This window comes from Rattus norvegicus, chromosome 3, assembly GCF_021556685.1.
Source record: "Rattus norvegicus strain SHRSP/BbbUtx chromosome 3, alternate assembly SHRSP_T2T, whole genome shotgun sequence".
Taxonomy (NCBI): domain Eukaryota; kingdom Metazoa; phylum Chordata; class Mammalia; order Rodentia; family Muridae; genus Rattus; species Rattus norvegicus.
In genome coordinates, this window is record NC_141536.1 from 73,285,845 (window position 1) to 73,306,068 (window position 20,224).

General features: G+C 34.4%; 2 protein-coding genes across 2 annotated transcripts; both read left to right on the plus strand.

The window, feature by feature from the left end:
• The first annotated feature begins 713 nt into the window (after nucleotides 1-713).
• On the plus strand, nucleotides 714-1,625 carry Or4c31 (olfactory receptor family 4 subfamily C member 31). Its single transcript, NM_001000648.1, is given in 1 exon segment — nucleotides 714-1,625. A coding segment is annotated over 1 exon segment (912 nt).
• Nucleotides 1,626-16,614: 14,989 nt separating this feature from the next.
• Or4p22d (olfactory receptor family 4 subfamily P member 22D) lies at nucleotides 16,615-17,555 on the plus strand. Its single transcript, NM_001000647.1, is given in 2 exon segments — nucleotides 16,615-17,363; nucleotides 17,366-17,555. Coding segments are annotated over 2 exon segments (939 nt in total).
• The last annotated feature ends 2,669 nt before the right edge of the window (nucleotides 17,556-20,224 follow it).

Consider the following 20,224-nt stretch of genomic DNA (forward strand, 5'->3'; position numbering starts at 1 on the left):
TCATAAATACCATAAAGTATTTCTACATCCTAATTTTTTTTCATGGCCACAGTAAAATGTGGACTTATGGACTATAAGAGTTGCTATTAAAATTTTATTAATTGAAATTTTGAAGTGTAAAGTTAAATGAGAGAGGTACAATAAACAAAAAGATGAGTGAATTGTTTGAGAATTTTATTAAAATGGAATAATTAACCTTAGTGATTCATTTCATTACAGTTTTCATGTGCAAGAGCACAGGGAAAGAATGAGCAATGGGATCAACAGGCATGTGTGACGACTGCATACATGGAAAAAAAATCATCTTTTAGAACCATAAAGAAGTGTTAAAGAAAATGTTTTGGCTTACACCCTTCCAACACACCCTAGAGATTCATATGATTTTTCCTATGTTTCACAAGTTTTCTAATCATTAAATCACTTTTTCAAAGAAAGAACAAATTCAACACTTCAGAATATCAAGAGGAATGAAGAATCTGAACAGTATTCATACTTTTCTTCCTCAAATGTAATAGCTATTACCAAGTTCAGTTAGCTTCAAGTGGAAATTTGAAAAGATTCTTCGGGTATTTAATAACTAAGGCAGGCAAAGCTAACATTATGGTGTAGAAAAAGGGATTTCAATTTCTTGACATTTGTCCCAATATGTCATTTCTTTGTCTGCAGGTTAAACAGTTGTCACCCTCCTCTTATCTACTATAGCCACTGATAAGATGCATAACAACAGTGTGACTGAATTTATTCTATTTGGATTGACACGGGATCCAGAGAAACAGAAGGCAATATTTGGAGTCTTCTTGATTCTTTATCTTATGACATTACTGGGGAATTTTCTCATTGTGGTAACCATTAAGATGAGTCAGACACTTGGGGGTCCCATGTTCTTTTTCCTCTTCTATTTGTCTTTTGCTGACGCTTGCTTCTCTACGACTACAGCACCTAGATTGATCTTGGACTCCCTCTCCCAGAAAAAAATTATTACCTACAATGAATGTATGACTCAGGTCTTTGCAGCCCACTTCTTTGGGTGCATGGAGATCTTTGTGCTTATCCTCATGGCCTTTGACCGCTATGTAGCAATCTGTAAGCCTCTAAGGTACACAACTATAATGAGCCAACGTATCTGTGGTTTATTAATTATTCTTGCCTGGGTAGGGTCTTGTATCCACTCTACAGCACAGATTATCTTGGCTTTAAGATTACCATTCTGTGGCCCAAATATAATTGATCACTATTTCTGTGATTTGCAGCCCTTGCTGAAACTTGCCTGCATGGATACCTATGTGATAAATTTGCTAGTTGTGTCTAATAGTGGTGCCATATGCATGGTAAGTTTCATAGTGCTTCTTATGTCCTATGTTGTAATCTTATACTCTCTGAGAAACCACAGTGTGGAAGGAAGACGAAAGGCCTTGTCTACGTGCACTTCTCATTTCATCGTGGTGGTTATATTTTTTGGTCCCTGCATATTTATATACACTCGCCCACCAACCACCTTCCCAATAGATAAGATGGTATCTGTGTTTTATACAATTGGGACACCTTTGCTCAACCCTCTTATTTACACTCTAAGAAATGCAGAAGTAAAAAATGCCATGAAAAAAATATGGTGTGGTAAAGGATGACTTCAGTTGATAAATAATATAGGAGGATTCTCTATTAAAGTTCCTTAAGAGGTAAATTTTGATTCATAGGATGGAAATATACAATATTTCTGAAAGTATGTAATCAAGATACATCTCTTATGTATGTCTGTAGACATAAAAATCTGGGCTTAATGGGTTGATGTGCTTGCCACCAAGCTTGATTACTTGAGTATAGTTCTTAAAACCAACATGGTTAAAGGAGAAAATAGTTCCCTCCATGTGTACTCACTGATTGATTGTTTAGTCACAGGTGGCTAGGAGCATCCTCACAGAAATAGGGGAAGAGGAGGTATGGGAAAGGGAGGAAAGGGGATAATATTTGAAGTGTCAATATATAAAATACCCAAAAACATTTTTATAAAAAGGAGAAAATAAGTTTCTGTAATTTGTCTTCAAACTTCATGTTGAGCACATAAATACTATATATATAATAAATAAATGCATGCAGTATATATTTTAAAAGTCATACTCTGATTCAATTTCACACATAGCCATAAATTTAATAATTAATTATGCGCACATACATAAAACAGATAAATAACTTATTGATAAATAACTATGTGAAAGAGTGTATATAAATTACTTTAAAGATTTTACTTCTGTCTATTTTGTTCATAAAGATTACTCATATGAAATCATACAACACCAAATTTTGATCTTGCCAAACTAAGATCTTATAAATCCTATAAATCATAACCTTTTTGCCTCTCTGGGTGATGTACATTAATATATAATTGAAGTATAGCAAAAATCTGAAAGTACATCCAATATCTCAACCCGTGTTGAAAAGATAATGAAACTCTTAAGGATGGTGATAGTAGAAGGAGTCTTTCACTTGAGTCTGAACTTATTGTTGTAAAAATATAAAAAATAAAATGCTGTCTTTTTACCCCATTAGGTCTACAGAGCAGTGCCCCATGGTTTCTGCTGAATATCTTAATTCTCAGTCACCAAAGCCTCTCGCCTGCTCTGCTCCATCCCATATCACACTGCCAAAGGCCTCTGTCTGAACCATCAGCAATCTCTCTACCTATCTAGTTCCCTAGGCAAGTTTCTATGCCAGAAACACATATCTCAACTCAGTGGTAGCCCAGACCAGCTGCCCCACACTCAATTACACTTAAATCTACACATGAAAGAACACACAACACAATAACATTTGACCCAATTGATAAGATAAAATAGCTCACCTAAACATACAAAGCCCAGTACCATCCATCTCTTAAGAACACTAATAGCAACCTGTAAATACACAGAGTGGAATCTTAATGTCCCCTTTTATGTTGTCCACCATCTACTCTCTCTATCCCTACTCTGCTCCCGTCTCCTCCTCTTCCTTCAAACAATGACAGGCCTCTTTCTATCCTGTACCTGTCCTCACCTGTATTTTAAAAATTAAATGGTGAGAAGACTCTGGTGAAGTCACTTGAGTCCAGAATACATGACTAAGCAGCTATTCTTGGGGCAGTGGAATTAGCATCAAAATACAGATAACTCCAGAGCAAACCTTAACATTTCCCCCTTTTTGTCCAGTTCAAAACATTTTCAGTTATATATAAATTGAGTACAATTATTACCATTCTACATTTATAAAACATATGAACACTCAACACTCAGTCCATCAATTCTGTCCATTAACTAAAGCACATTGTCATCTATCCTAAAAGACTATAATTCTAAGACTGTTTATATCTTAGTTTGAGATCGTATGCCATCTGAAAATCCACCCTTTCAAATTTATTATCTTTCTCAATGCTAAATAGCTTGGGTTGTCTATGAGACTACCAGTCTTCAATCACGTCAGAAATCTGAGAATGCCCAAATATCTATACACATAGGAAGCCTAAAACGGCTTCCAGAACTGAGAGGATGTAGAGACAAATCTCTACTAGCACAGTCCTCTTACCACTGGACTATACTCTTACTTCCATTTCAACAATCTGCATTAAATTATACATCTATTTTACTTACCCTTTAACACCATGTGACTTAACATGTTTTCCTCCAAAATGGAACATTTTAATTTGGAAAAAAAATCTGTTATAAAATGTAAGAATACCATGAAAGTTTTACTGAGATTACTTACAGAGATATGATAGTGGTATTATTTACACAAACAAAAATGATTCAAAGGCAGCTGCATTAACACAATTCCAACACATCATGGATGTAGGCATCTGAATTTTGAAATCTGATCCACATCAAACAATTTGCAAGAAGATCCACAGTTTGGAAAATGTCATTTACAGGTTCCTCAATTATATGAAATTCATAGGCAAATGGATGGATCTGGAAAATATCATCCTGAGTGAGGTAACCCAATCAAAGAAAACCACACGTGGTATGCACTCATTGATAAGTGCATATTAGCCCAAATGCTCAAATTACCCTAGATGCACAGAACACATGAAACTCAAGGATGACCAAAATGTGAATGCTTCACTCCTTCTTTAAAAGGGGAACAAGAATACCCTTGGCAGGGAATAGGGACGCAAGGTTTAGAACAGAGGCAGAAGGAACACCCATTCAGAGCCTGCCCCACATGTGGCCCATACATATACAGCCACCAAACTAGATAAGATGGATGAAGCAAAGAAGTGCAGGCCAACAGGAACCGAATGTAGATCTCTCCTGAGAGACACAGCAGAATACAGCAAATACATAGATGAATGCCATCATTAAACCACTGAACTGAGAATGGGACCCCCGTTGAAGGAATCAGAGAAAGGACTGAAATAGCTTGAAGGGGCTTGAGACCCCATGTGAACAACAATGACTACCAACCAGAGCTTCCAGGGACTAAGCAACTACCCAAAGAATATACATGGACTTGGGTTAGAGAGATGGCTCAGCCATTAAAGGCTAGGCTCACAACCAAAAATATAACAATATACATGGACTGACCCTGGGTTACAACTGCATAGGTACCAATGAATAGCCTAGTAAGAACACCAGTGGAAGGGGAAGCCCTTGGTCCTGCCAAGACTGAACCCTCAGTGAACGTGATTGTTGGTGGGAGGGCGGTAATTAGGGGATGATGGGGAGGGGAACACCTATAGTGAAGGGGAGTGGGAGGGGCTAGGGGGATGTTGGCCTGGAAACCAGAAAAGGGAATAACAATCGAAATGTAAATAAGAAATACCCAAGTTAATAAAGATGGGGAAAAAGAAAGAAGTTCATTATGTCTCCGCTCTTACAGTAGCTTTGTTTTAATTTCATTCTTCAAAGAAGCTTGACTAAATTTTATCTTCTAGTCAGGTGAAAACCTACTGTAAGCAACCTAACTAGCTTGAGATTCTGAATCAGAAATCATTTTTATTGTACCTGCCTGAGGAAGGATGAGCCCAGTGAAATTGGCTGTTTACAGATAATTCCTTTAGTTATTGAAGGATTTATTCTGAATTTTAAGGAATTTCCTTCATGAGAGAAAACCACCCATTACATCAGATTATCACAAGATATAATGTTTTGCCTCTGAAAGAATTTCTTCCCATTATTAAGGGGTTACTTTTGGCACAGGGTTTTATAGATATCAGCTCAGGTTTTGCTCTACTAATGACTTAGTTAATCATGAAGTGGAACATCAAATAGTTGAGAAAATTTTGAACTGAAAATATGACAACACCATATGTACCCATACATTTTCATAACTTTTTATAGACGTATGAATAGACATTATACAAACACACATATGTATATATGCATGTAAATATGTATAAATAAATGGATATGTAATATATAATATATTTACATGTACTGATTTTGCTCTTTTTCTGTCAATCGTTTTTGATAAGATTTTTCTTCTTTATCTTTGATTATGTATTACTTTTCACAGATGAAGTTTTAGTTTTATTTATCAGCCAGAGTAGCAAAGTCTTTTGATACAATATGCATATCTTATGTCTGTTCTTTTGTTATTTACCACACAAATTATTCAGAGAATGAAGAACAGTTTATTTCCTTTTATAACAACTAATACAAATTAGTGTATTATAGAGGAGGAAATTAGACAAAAGAAGAATTTCTTAAGCCTTTCTAGATTTAAAAATAGTACTGGTCTCTGGAGAAAAAATGCCCAGAGAGTGGCTACTAAAAAGAATTGAAAGTATATTTTAGCCATAAAATTCACAAGAGGATTGAGTAATAAAAGGTTCCTCATTACTTTTGCACTGTGAACATCATTTTTGGCAGGCTCTTGAGGAAACAGATAACACGGAAGTTTAAATGAAGATATCATGATCTATTTTATTTGATTCATTTTCTTTAGACATAAGAATCCTAAAACTTAGCACACAGAAATGCATGATACTTTTTGGCACATAGTTTTCATCTTTGATTAAGTGTACATTCAAAAATCTGTCATCAATTAAATGTTACATCATTTTTTATATATTCCATAAGTATTGCAGTGTAAATCAAAAGGCACAAAAACATCACTTTCATTACACCACGGTGACATTTTCATTTTGTACAGGAAGAAGGCAGCCTAGATATTTTTGTGAAATTACATCTGTTCTAGTTTATAATGTTTTATTTCAAATGTATCTATGAGAGCAAGATCAGCAAGCTGAACAACTGAAGAAGATAAGTGTTTGAGGAAGAAAACAAAAGAACATCCATAATTCATTAACCGGTAAAGCTTTTTACAACTTTTATTGTAACATCAAATATCTTTTTGTCAATTACATTTGCTATGTTTAAGGATTCTTGATCAGGTATTGTCATCAGAATTTCAGCAGAAATTTATATAATAATATATTTCAGCATTGTTTTCAATATGTATTTCCAAGATTATTTTAAGATAATACACTAAAACTTCAGTGTTCATAATTTCAGCATCTACAAAAATCTCACTAAGGCAAAGGTCTCATTTCTCCAAAAGACCTTTACAAAATTATAAAATATTAAAGCTAAAATCTTACTGAGTTTTGCTATTTTACAGTTATATAACTGTATCGTCAAATTACTTTTATATTGCCACTCAAGCTATCACCATTCATGCATATTCAGATTTCTGACTTAATATAAAATTATTTTATTGTTTTAAATTATGTGGAATGTGATATTATGTCTGATTTTATGACATTTTAGTAATAATTCAAAGAAAGTTTATATACTAAGAGATCAATAATGTATGTGGTTGAAGGTCCTCTTCAGTTTGCATATGCATGCTTCATAGGTACCTGTTTTTTTTGTAGTCTAAATGATAAGAAAATCAAACATGGAGAATCCAAGGATCTTATGATATTGAAAACAACTTTGGTGAGTACAGAAATTCAAAATAATCATACATATACTTGTAATCATACAAGTAACTCATGCATAGCAGGATAAGGTGAACTATATACACATGATACATATATACATATATATATATATGTTTATATGATAAACATACTATTAAAGTTCACATTCCATGAATCTGCTCTTAGCAATCTAAAACTATCTTACTTTTTATGGTGACAGGTTTTATGTAAAACATAAAAAAAAAAGATTGAAAAAGATGAAGTTCAAACTCTCTTACTTACCCTGGTGGTAAATATTACTCTATAAGAACTACATGAGGCAGATGAACAGTACGTGTAAAGTTATTTGTAATATGCTGATATACAAAACTCACTGCCAGAAAAGGAGTAATTTGCTTTGTTTTATTTGATTATTCCATATTTTCACCATCAATTTTTATAACACATTCATATATTTCTTAAATATGTCTCATTCCTTTCTGTTCTTAATGACTTGGCTGTGTCAAAAAACAATGTAATTTGGGGGGTGGGGATTTAGCTCAGTGGTAGAGCGCTTACCTAGGAAGCACAAGGCCCTGGGTTCAGTCCCCAGCTCCGAAAAAAAAGAACAACAACAACAACAAAAAAAAAAAAACAATGTAATATGAATCCTTTCTAACATTCCATTTCATGACACTTTCCATATTGTTATGCTTTTTGCCATTCCAAGAGTGAGTATAACAATTCTAAGGAAGAAAAATTATACAATTTCTTATTATTTCTTTCTTATACAAATGCTTATTCACATAAATTCTGATGATGTAGTCTATTGTAATCCAGTATTGCCCTTCATGTTAATATCATGGTTATTTTATTCACCGCTATACATCTGACATGTGTTTTCCTAAGAGGAAATGATGATATTTATATACATATATGTGATAAATTTTATTGAAAATCATTTATATTTTGAGCACTTTTCCCTTTCTCTAATTCTTTACAGATCCTCCTGATCTCTCTCCCCCTCAACTCTATATTATTTCTCTCTCTCTCTCTCTTTCATCAAAGAAACAAAAAAATATGAAACTAAAACAAAATGAAACAAGAAACATATACAAACACAACCACATAAATAAAATGACCTTAAGACCAATGGGATAAAATAAATGACAAAATAAAGGTAGTGGAAAGAAAAAGTTCAGTAACACTGAGTTTCTTTTGTATTGTCCAAATACTCCTGCACATGGTGCCACACTGAAGTATGATTCATATGTCCTTGAGATTCAAATGAAAAATGGTTTGTTAGTCATTAAACTTGATATTTGTGAAATGTATATGCAAATTTATAAATCATGTCATGAGTAACATTTGAAGTTAAATTCTGTAATTTTGCTTTTATTCAGTTATTCATTACTGAATCTGGTATACCAGATTTTGGGAAGAATTAAGCTATTTCTTTTTCTTTTTTAATGAATAATTGGAAAATTTAATGTAGTAATTTTAGTGAGTAAAGAATAAATACAGTAAAATAACACAATATACTATGAATGTATTTTTAACAGTACAAGTTTGGAAGAAAAAAGGAAGTTATAATATTGGTGTATTGATGATCTACAAAACAGGACAAGCTATATATAACATGACCCTCATCTGTTTAAAGCAACATCATTGAAATACCACACTCTAGTTTACAGTCAATGAAGACACTGTTTCACACCCAACTCTTCCAAAGTACAGCATAGTACATCAAGTACATCAATGTGACATATATATATATGCATATATATTGTTGTGCAGAGTTAGATGGTAGATACTATAAAATAAAAATAACCATTAAAATCACAAGCAAAATAAGTTTAGGTAATACACAGATTATATCCTTATCTCTCTTAACTTTGCTAAAATTAATTTTCAATACAATTATATTACCCCATGTATATTTTCAGATATTTGTGGTAATAATTAGTTTTGTAAAATTAGAACTTAATAATGTTATAAAATTTAACCTTATATTGATAGTGGGGTTTCCTAATTTTAGTAGCTTTTTTCACATAATAAATAAAAAATGCAATAAATTTATAATCCTGTATTTTAAGTTTATGAGGAAAAAATAAAATATTTATAGTTGTAAATATATATTAATTATGAGGACCGAGGACACTGGCAAATAATACATTTATTTGAAGTACAGTCACCTTAAAACAGCTTTGAATCCCTATTTTGGGGCATCATATATCTAAAGAAGTATGCAAAAAAGGTAAGAGATGATAAGAGATGAACATTTGCAAGAATCCTAATTGTGTCCATTTACTTAGTCATTTTCTTTCTAAGTGCTGTGAACTGAACTCAGGAACCTGCACGTGAAAGGCACACATTCTTTCCCTGAAGTACATCTCCAGCTCTGGAAAAACCAATGCTGTTCTATCAAAAGCAATGCATGTAGATGTTGCAATAGCAACAGTTGATTGATTGAAATGTTCTTACCTAAAAGTAGACATGAGAAAGCCAAGATAGATGTTGCTGTTCATAACAAATACAAAGCATCTATCATCCAATTCCTGTGTCTATGGTGTGTGACTGCCTTTATTTGAATAATCCATTTCGATCACAGAACTTCTCACTAACATGATTCTTGAATTAAACCTCAAATTGGCAAGAGCCTCCCAAAGTGTATGACAACAGATGACTCTGGTAGATAATGTAGGTGTGTCATCCTTTATGTCATTCCTTCAGGGGTTTTCACAGAAAGCATGAACTATCAATCACAATCACCCAGTTCATTAGGCCTTGTGTCTATGTCGTATGATGTTTCGTGGCTCATCCAGTGTTTCATGGATTAGTAAATAGGAGTGAGCGTGTTTCTTATCAAATATGGAATCCGGAGCTGTTGCTTTACAATGGACTGAATTTTTGAAGCAAAACCAATATTTCCCATGCATATCATTCATTCCAGTTTCCTTAGGTACGCACATGATATGTTTTTATTTTCTAGTTTTTTTTTACAATAAGTGCTTTTTATTTTATATTAAATATTATTTTGAGAATAATTTGCTTGGAATATCTATTTTCCACATTATACTCATCTCATTAAAAAACTAAGAACTTTTAAATATGTAACCAGGGTATGTTACTACCAAGTTTACAGAGTAATAGTAATTTTAGCTGACTTTGTACACTAATATGAAGTGCACTTTTTTGTTACTAAATATGTTTTTTAAAAACATTATTCTTGGAAACTGTATGGATTTACATTCCAAATGTTATCCCCTATCACCCCTCTCAAATAACCTCTCCCCTTACTTCTAAGAGGATATTCCCACTGTCACCCACATTCTCCCACCATCTCAATCCCCTGGCATTCCTCTTCTCTGGCGAAACAAGCTTTCACAGAACCAAGACCTTTTCCTCCTATTGATGCTGGACAATGCCATCCTCCACAAATATGTGGCTGGAGTCATGGCTCCTCCAATGTGTATTCATTTTTGATTGTTTAGACCCTGGGACCTCTGGTGTGGTCTGGTTGATTGATATTGTTGTTCTTCCTATGGGATTGCAAGCCCGATAAGCTCCTTCAGTCTTTTCTCTAACTTCCACATAGGGGTCTCCTTATTCAGTCCAATGATTAGCTGCAAGCATCCTCACCTGCACAAGCAGTCCTCTGGTAGAGCCTCTCAGGAGATACCAGTATCTGCCTCTTGTCATCAAGCACTTTCTGGTATTAGGAAGAGTAACTCAGTTTGGTCACTGCATATTGGATGGATCTCTGGTGGGGAGTCTCTGGATGACTTTTTCTTCAGATCCTGCTCTATTCTTTGGCCATATATATCCTCCTGTAAGTATTTTGCTCTCCATTCTATGAAGGAATAAAGTATCCACATTGTGGTCTTCCTTCCCCTTAAGCTTCATATGATCTGTGAATTTTCTCTTATGCATCTCAAGCTTTGGGGCAAATATCCACTTATCATTAAGTGCATATCATGTATATTCTTTCATGACTGTCCTCACTCAGAACAATATTTTCTAGTTTCATCAATTTGCCAAAGAATTTCATGTAGTCACTTTTTAATAGCTGAGAAGTGCTCCATTATTTAAATGTACCACATTTCCTGTATCCCTTCCTCTGTTGAATGACGTCTGTGTTCTTTCCAGTTTCTGGCTATTATAAATAAGGCTACTTTGAATATATTGGAGCTTATGTCCTTGTTATATGTTGGAGCGTCTTTTGGATGTATGACCAGGAGTGGTAGAGCTGGGTCCTCAGATAGTACAATGCCCAATTTTTCTGAGGAACACCCAGAATAATTTTCAGAGTGCTTATACCAGCTTGCAATCCCACCAACAATGGAACAGTGTTACTCTTTCTTCACATCCTCTTCAACATCTACTGTCATGTTAGTTTTTTCTTAGTCATTCTAACTGGCGAGAGGTGGTATCTCAGAGTTATTTTCATTTACATTTTCCTGACTCTAAGGATGTTGAACATTTCTTTAGGTCCTTCTCATCCATTTTGTATGCCTCAGTTCAGAATTTGTTTTACCTATGTACCCCAGTTAATGAAATTCTCTGGAGTCTAACTTCTGGAGGTCTTTGTATATATTCAATGTGGATCATCTATTGGATATAGGATTGGTAAAGACCTTTCCCCAAAGTGTTGGTTGCCATTTTGTTTTAGTGACAGTATCCTTTGCCTTACAGAAGCTTTGCAATGTTATAAGCCCCATTTGTCGATTCTTGATGTTAGAGCATAAACTATTGCTGTTTTGTTCAGGAAAATTTCCCCTGTGGCTATGTGCTCAAGACTTTTTCCCTTTCTCTTCTATTAGTTTGAATATATCTGGCTTTATGTGAAGATCCTTGATCCACTTGGAGTTGAGCTCTGTACAGTGCGATAATAGAGTACACATGGGCAGACCCATAGCTCCAGCTGCATATGTAGCAAAGGATGACCTTGTTGGGCACCAAAGGCAATAGAAGTCCTTGGTCCAGCCAAGACTCCATTCCCCAGTGTAAGGGACATAAGGCAGGGAGGAAGTAATGGGTGGGTTGATGGATGGGCAAACACCCTCATAGAAGAAGGGAGTCATAGGATATAATAGGGTGTTTAAGATTGGGAAACTGGGAAAGGGGATAACATTCAAAATGTAAAATAAAAAAAAACAATAGAAATAGGAGGTCATGAGGGACCTTAAAATAATGGATGTATTTGCATCCTTTTACATGCTGACTTCCAGTTGAAACAGCACCAATAGCTGAAAATGCTATCTTTTTTGCACTGAATGGTTTTAGCTCCTTTGTCAAAGATCAAATGACAGGTGTGTGGGTTCATTTCTAGGTTTTCAATTCTATCCTATTGGTCTACCTGCTTGTCTCTGTACCAATTCCATACAGTTTTTATTATTATTGCTCTGTAATATAGCTTGAAGTCAGGGATGATGATTCCCACAGAAGTTATTTTATGGTTGAGTATAATTTTCGCTATCGTGGGTTTCTTATTATTCATAATGAATTTGCGAATTGCTCTTTCTACTCTCTGAAGAATTGAGTTGGAATTTTGATGGGGATTGCATTGATTCTGTAGAGTGCTTTAGGTAAAATGACCATTTATATTATATTTATCCTGACTTTCCATGAGCATGGAAATCTTTCCATTTGCTGAGATATTCAATTTATTTCTTCAGAGATATGAAGTTGTTATCATACAGATCTTTCACTTGCTTGATTAGAGTCACACCCAGGTATTTTACATTATTTGTGGCTACTGTGAAGGGTGTAATTTTCTTAATTTCTATCTCTGCCTGTTTATTCTTTGAGTAGAGGAAGGCTATTGATTTGTTTGAGTTAATTTTTTACCCCAATACTTTGTTGGAATAGTTTATCAGGTTTAGGAGTTCTTAGGTGGAATTTTTTAGATCACTTTAGTATACTATCATATCAGCTGCAAATAGTGATATGTTGAATTTTTCCATTCCAATTTGTAACCCTTTGACCTCCTTTTTGTTATCTAATTGCTGTGACTAAGACTTCAAATACTATATTAAATAGGGATGAAAGAGTGGGTAGCTTTGTCTAGTCGATGATTTTAGTGTTACTGCTTCTAGTTGCTCTTCATTAAGTTTGCGTTGGCTACTTGTTTGCCGTATACTGCTTTTACTATATTCAGATATGGGCCTTAAATTCCTGATCTTTCCAAGGCTTTTATCATGAACGGGTGTTTAATTTTGTCAAATATTTTCTCAGCATCTATTGGTATGATCATGTCTTTTTTTTTAGTTTCTTTACATACTTTGATGTATTTCTGTATATTAAACCATCCTTGCGTCCCTGGGATGAAACATAATTTATCATGTTGAGATATTCATAAGGGACATTGCTCTGAAGTTCTCTTTCATTTAGGTTCTCTGTGTGCTTTAGGTATAAGAGTAATTGTGGTTTCATTGAAAAACTGGGCAGTGTTCCTTTTGTTGTTATTTTATAGAATATTTCATAGCTTATTTGTTTTAGGTCTTCTTTGAAGATCTGATAGAATTCGGTATTAAATCCATCTATTCCTGGGCTTTTATTTATTTATGTATTTATTTTGGTGGGTAGACTATCAATGAGTGCTTCTATTTCTTTATGTGTTATGGGACTGTTTGGATGGTTTGTCTGACCCTGATTTAACTTTGTTACATTGTATCTGTCTAGAGAATTGTCCATTTCCTCCACACTTTCCAGTTTCTTTGAGTATAGAAATATGTAGTAAGATCTGATAATTTTTTTTAATTTTCTCAATGTCTGCTGTTATTTCCCCTTTTTCATTTCTGATTTTGTTAATTTGGATACTATCTCTCTGCCCTGTGACTAGTCTGGCTAAGCATTTATCTATCTTGTTGATTTTCTATGAGAACCACCTTCTGGATTCTTTGATTCTTTATATAGTTGTTTTGGTTTATACTTGGTTGGTTTCAGCTCTGAATTTGATTATTTCCTGCTGTCTATTCCTCTTGGGTGATTTTGTTTCTTTTTATTCTACAACTTTCAGGTGTGCTGTCAAGCTGTTAATGTATGCTGTCTCCATTTGCTTTTTGCAGGCACTCAGAGCTATGAGTGTTACTCTTAGCCCTGCTTTCTTGTATCCCAAATGCGTGGGTATGTTTTGCCTTTATTTTAATTAAACTCTATAGAGTCTTTAATTTCTTTATTTCTTCCTTGACAAAGTTGTCACTGAGTAGAGTATTGTTCAACTTCCATGTATATGGGGATTTTCTGTTGTGTTTGTGTTTATCGAAGCCCAGCATTATTCCATGGAAATCTGAAAGAATTCATGGGATTAATTTCAGTTTCCTTTTATGATTTGAGGCCTGCATTGTGACCAAATATATGGTCAATATTTAAGAAGGTACCTTGATATGCTGAGAAGAAAGTATTTTCTTTTATTTTAGGATGAAATATTCTGTGACTGTCTGTTGAATCGATCTGGTTCATAACTTGTGTTAATTTTACTGCATCTCTATTTTGTTTTTGTGTCCATGATGTGTTGACTGATGGGAGTGCTGTACTGAAGTTTCCTATAATTTCTGTGTGTGTACTGAAGTTTCCTGTAACTTCTGTGTGTGGTAAAATGCACACTTCGAGCTTTAGTAAAGTTTCTTTTATGAATGTGCTTTTCCTTGCACTTGAAGCACAGATCTCCAGAATTGAGAGTTCACTTTGGTAGATTTTACCTTTGATGACTGTGAAGTGTCCTTTCTTATTTTTTTGATAATTTTTTTGTTGAAAGCCAATTTTATTTTACATTACAATGACTACTTCATGTTGTTTCTTCAGACAAGTTGCGTGGAAATTTTTTTTCCAGTCTTGTACTCTTAGGAAGTGTCTGTCTTTTTTCACTGAATTGCATTTCCTAAATGCAACAAAATTCTTGGTCCTGTTTATGTATCATGTCTATATATATATATATATATATATATATATATATATATATATATATATATATAAGTTCGTTGAAGATATTTCCTGGCCCTTTAAACTGGGAATCTTCATTCTCTTTTATACCTAATATCCTTAGATTGTGTTTCTCATTGTGACCTGGATTTGCTATATATTTGGGGTTAGGAGTTCTTTGATTTTTGCATTTTCTTTTACTATAATATTAATGTGTTCTATGGTATTTCCTGCCCCTGAGATTCTCTCTTCAATCTCTTATACTTCTGTTGGTGATGCTTAGGTCTATGACTCCTGTTCTCTTTCCTAGAATTTCCATCTCCAGAGTTGTCTCCCTTCTTGATTCCTTTATTATTTTTATTTGTTTTTATATCTTGAATGGTTTTTCAAGTCCTTTACCTGTTTAGTTGTGTTGTGTAAAGTTCTGTAATACTTTAAGGGTTTATTGTTGTTGTTGCTGTTGTTGTTTCCTCTTGCAGGGCTTTTTCTTTACCTGTGTTGTCCTGTATTTCTTTAAGGGAGTTAATTATGTCCTTCTTAAAGTCCTCTAGCACTTTCATGAGATGTGATTTTAAATCGAAATCTTTCTTTTCTGTGATTCCAGTATTTGCTGGGGTGGAAGAGCTGGATTCTAAGTTGCCAAATATTCTTGCTTTCTGTTGCTTTGGTTCTTTTGCTTGTCCATGGCTATCTGGTTATCTCTGATGTTAGTTGGTTTTGCTGTCTCTGACTGGAGCTTGTCCTTCTGTGGGCCTGTAAGCCTGTAAGCCTGTGAGCCAGTGATCTTAGGAGTGTGAGTGCTCCTTTGAGACCAGATCTTTCAGGGTAGGTTTTAGGTATCTAAAGGCGAGACAGCCTTAGGTCGGGGCACCAATGGAGACTGGAACAGACCTGTTCTAGACCACCTTGAGACGCCTTTGCCCTGAGTACACTTGGTGGGTCTCTCCTTGTATATTCAGTGGAGAGAAAGTGGGGTCCTCCTTGTGGGCTGAGGGCTTAGGAGGGTTAGCACTCCTGGCAGACCACCTCTCTGAATGCAGTTTATGTATCTGACAGTTGTGTCCAGCTCTGGGCATAGATGGAGACTGGAAGGGCTATTTCTGTTTCCAAACGTGTTTGTGCCACCATTAATGTTACTATACTATACATTTGCACATCATTTTTATTAAAATTTAATTAAAAATATTTTTATTATTCACATACATTAACAAAGTTAGCAATCATCATTATATTTTAAAAACTTTAAATGATCTTTTTACATAGCCAGCATGGTATATTTTTGTAAACGATAAATCAATTTCTCATTATTTTATGTTTTTGACATATACCAATCATATACATCCTTATTTTAATGATAGAATATACAATAAAAATTATCTATTGAATATGAAATTTTATTATATGTTCTGAGAAAAAAATGATCTGTAAAGTAAAAATTTTATGTGTATAAACTATATAAGTTAAATAATAAAGGAAATAAATTCTCTACATAGTATTAACTGATTATAACTGTTTCATATTATTATGAATAAAAATAATACAATTGAAAGAGTTTAGTAAATTTAGCATATTTTTAAAAATTAATAAAACATTTTTGTTATAAATGATTAGAATATTTAAGAAAATAATATAAGCTATTATACAAAAATATGATTTAACAGCAACAAAATAATTAATTTTAGAATTGATTGCCTTGTATGCTTAGTTTGGAATTATCTATGATTTATCATTCTTGTTTACATGGTTCAGTGATCCAGTTGAATTGTTGCTTCTGAATTTCTCTTTTCCATAGATAACTATTTCTCTACAGAGTACAATAAATGGAATGCAAGAGGAACATATCAGAATTTCTTCTCATTGGACTGTCTTCTAAGCAGAACATTGAAGTGTTTTGCTTCCTGTTCTTCTCCTTCTGTTACCTTGCCATCTTGTCTGGGAATCTGATAATTCTTATCTCTGTCAGAAGCAGTTCTCTTTTTAACCAACCCATGTACTATTTTCTCAGTCATTTATCTTCTATGGACATTTGCTACACCTCCTGTGTGACACCCAAACTGATTGGAGATCTGCTTGTGAGAAGAAAATATATCTCTTTTACAAACTGTATGCTGCAGGTCATTGCCATGCACTTTTTTGGCCTTATTGAAGTCTTGATTCTAGCAGCCATGGCCTTTGACCGTTGTGTGGCCATCTGCAAGCCTCTCCACTACATGCTCATCATGAGCAGAAGCAAGTGCCATGTCTTGATCTTGGTCTCTTGGGTTGGTGGAGCTGCGCACTCCTTTTCTCAGTTTTGTTTGCTAATCTGCTTGCCCTTCTGTGGCCCCAATGAAATAGACCACTACTACTGTGACATTTTCCCTTTGCTGAAAGTTGCCTGTACTGACACCACCATTGCTGGTATCCTCGTTGTTGCCAATTCAGGACTGATAGCTTTGGTAACCTTTGTTCTCTTATTTGGTTCATATGTGGTTATACTGTTCACATTAAGGAATTACTCTGCAGAAGGAAGACAAAAAGCTCTTTCTACATGTGGATCCCATATCACTGTGGTCATTTTATTCTTTGGACTTGCATCTTTGCTTACCTTAGGCCTCCTACTACTTTCCCTGAGGACAAAATCTTCGCTCTATTTTATACAATCATTGCTCCTATGTTCAATCCCCTTATATATACTTTAAGAAATACAGAGATGAAAAAGGCTATAAAAAAGGTTTGGATTCAAAAGAGATTTTTCAGAAGAGAAACAGTTAATCTTTAGTATGTTAAACATATTCATATAATAAAAAAGAGTGTCTCTGAAAACAATATTTTAACTATTGAATATCAACTGCTCATTCAAAAAGAGTAGGGTAGATGGAATTAGGCAGTACCAAAATGAACATGTACTATTCAGTTGAGAATCAATAATATTTTTCATACTAAATTTTTTGGGGTGATGCAAGTGTGACTACAAAGCACACTAAATTTCCAAACTATTTTAGAACCTTAAAATTTTAGTTTGGTTTTCTACCTGATGATAAAATATTTCAGTATGATTCAGAAATTAAATAGATTGATATTAGTTTTATAGAAATACTTTAAGTAATGTGTTTTATTCTAATAATATATGTAAATAAATTGTATTTGGTGACAATTTTAACTAAATTGTATCATAGTGTTCCTATAATCATACATACTCCAACTGTGGAAGCAAGATGAATAATACTAATTTTATGCTTTTACAGGAAACCTTTGTTAGGTTCAAGACACTAAAACTACACATTTAAGAAAATCACTTCATACAAGACAGACCTGAAAATATAGCCCTGAAAATTAATCCATTCCGGTTCTTATGGCATAGAACTAACAAATTATATTCTCTTTTAATTTTAAACTGATTATTGTTTTTGACTCTTAATGTATTGAAAATTTTCTTTGTGATGTTTTTAGAGGTAGATGTCTGTATGTTTTAATTTTCTTTCTCACTCAGTTGTTTTTCTCCTCTCTCCTCTCTCTCATCAATATTCCTGTCCAGAATGCTAAAAGCCTTTCCTTCTACAGTCAGGTCAGTTATACTCTGTCACCCTTTTTGAAAGCAAATATTGTTTACCCTTCTTCTCCTTCTGTGAAGGGTTATCCCAGAATTAATTGCCTATTGAAGAAGTGACCATGCACTTTAGAAACAGTGCACAGGGATGCCTGGGCTGTGATGACCTGAATGTTCCCTTCCTGAGAAATAGCTTTTCTTTTTTTTCTTTTTTTTTTTTTGGTTCTTTTTTTTTTTTCGGAGCTGGAGACTGAAGAGAAATAGCTTTTCTAGTGCCAGAAGGAACAAAGCAAACAGTCAAAAAAAGAAGCACCCAACCTTACTACTCCACCACAATACTTATAAATTACACCAGTAACTCAGTGACTAGCAAGACTCAAAAATATACAGGGTACAATAGTGCCAGGTATACAATGGCAGTAAGAAACAGCTCTCTAATTGGACATAATACTCATTTAATAAAAAGTAGATGGTATTAATAAAAAAAAAAAACCTTGGGCTTACTACTCAGTAAAGTCATAGATACTGAGAAGAACCTGGAACTATTACTTAACTAAAAGAGCTTAATCCCTAAATATAATCTGAATTTCTCTTTAAATACACAAGTAAATGTAGTCTTTACATGTCAGGAAGAAAACTGCAAAATACAGAGAGGATTTCTGAAAACTACTCCCAATCAAAATTCAGAGTTGTGGAGTCTTGTCCCAGTAGATACATCTAGAAATCCCTCCCACACCTCAGGTTTGGGAAACAGTATAGACAGAGTCTGGAAATATTGAAAAGCCAAAGGATTTTTGGTTCTCTGTAATATTATATCTACTGAAATGCACATAAGGTGATCCCCTCAATTTTCCCCAATATGTTTGTGTAAATATTAGCCAATTATGGACAACTAACATATATATATATATATATATATATATATATATATATATATATATAACAAAAATGATGGTGGTAAAGGAGTGCTAAGTGGATCATCTGGTCTCAATACTTCACAAACAACTACAGGAAATTTTGAAATGCTCTCCTACACAAGGCCTGAACACTAAGTTGATATGTAAACATGGGCAGAGTAAATAACATAAATAACTACCCCTCGACAAGAGCTATGGATAATTAAGGAATGATAAGAAAGCAATTGAAATGTTCTCGGTGGAGTGAAGATTGGTTCTATAATACACAGATTACATTAGAATGACTCTATGAAACAGGATTGAAAAACTTAGTCTATCCATTCCTCTGTTGAAGGACACCTCGGTTCTTTCCAGGTTCTGGCTATCATAGCTGTAGCTGCTATGAACACAGTGGAACATGTGTCCTTCTTATATGTTAGATTATTAACTCTCTATTGGATGTAGGATTGGATGTACCTTTTCCAAATGTATTGGTTGCCATTTTGTCCTATAGACAGTGGTACATTTACACAATGGGGTACTATTAAACTATTAAAAACAAAGATTACAGAGTCAGCACAAGAACCTTCTGTTTTCTACCTGTGGATGATGCTGAACCAGTCCCTGAGCTCTGTGTACCCCAATCACATGGGGGAAGAGAGCTGGACGCTCAGAGGTGCAGACAATCCTGAGATTTCAGGGAAAACTGCCTCTTTTCCTCACATTCCTGTACCAAGAAGAGCCTGCCTAATGCACTCTGGATATAGGAACCTAGGAGTAGTCAGCAGCTGGAAGCTTCGATTTCTTCCTGTACCCGGAGCTGAAACTGTCCCACAACTCTCTGTACCCAAATCCCATGGGGGAGAGAACTAGACTCTCAGAAGTACGGACAAACCTGAGAACTCAGAGGAGACAACTCCTTCTTCTAACATTCCTGGTCCAAGAGGAAACTGCCTAGTGCCCTCTGTACCCTCTAGGCACAGGAACCTAGGAGCAGTCATGGAC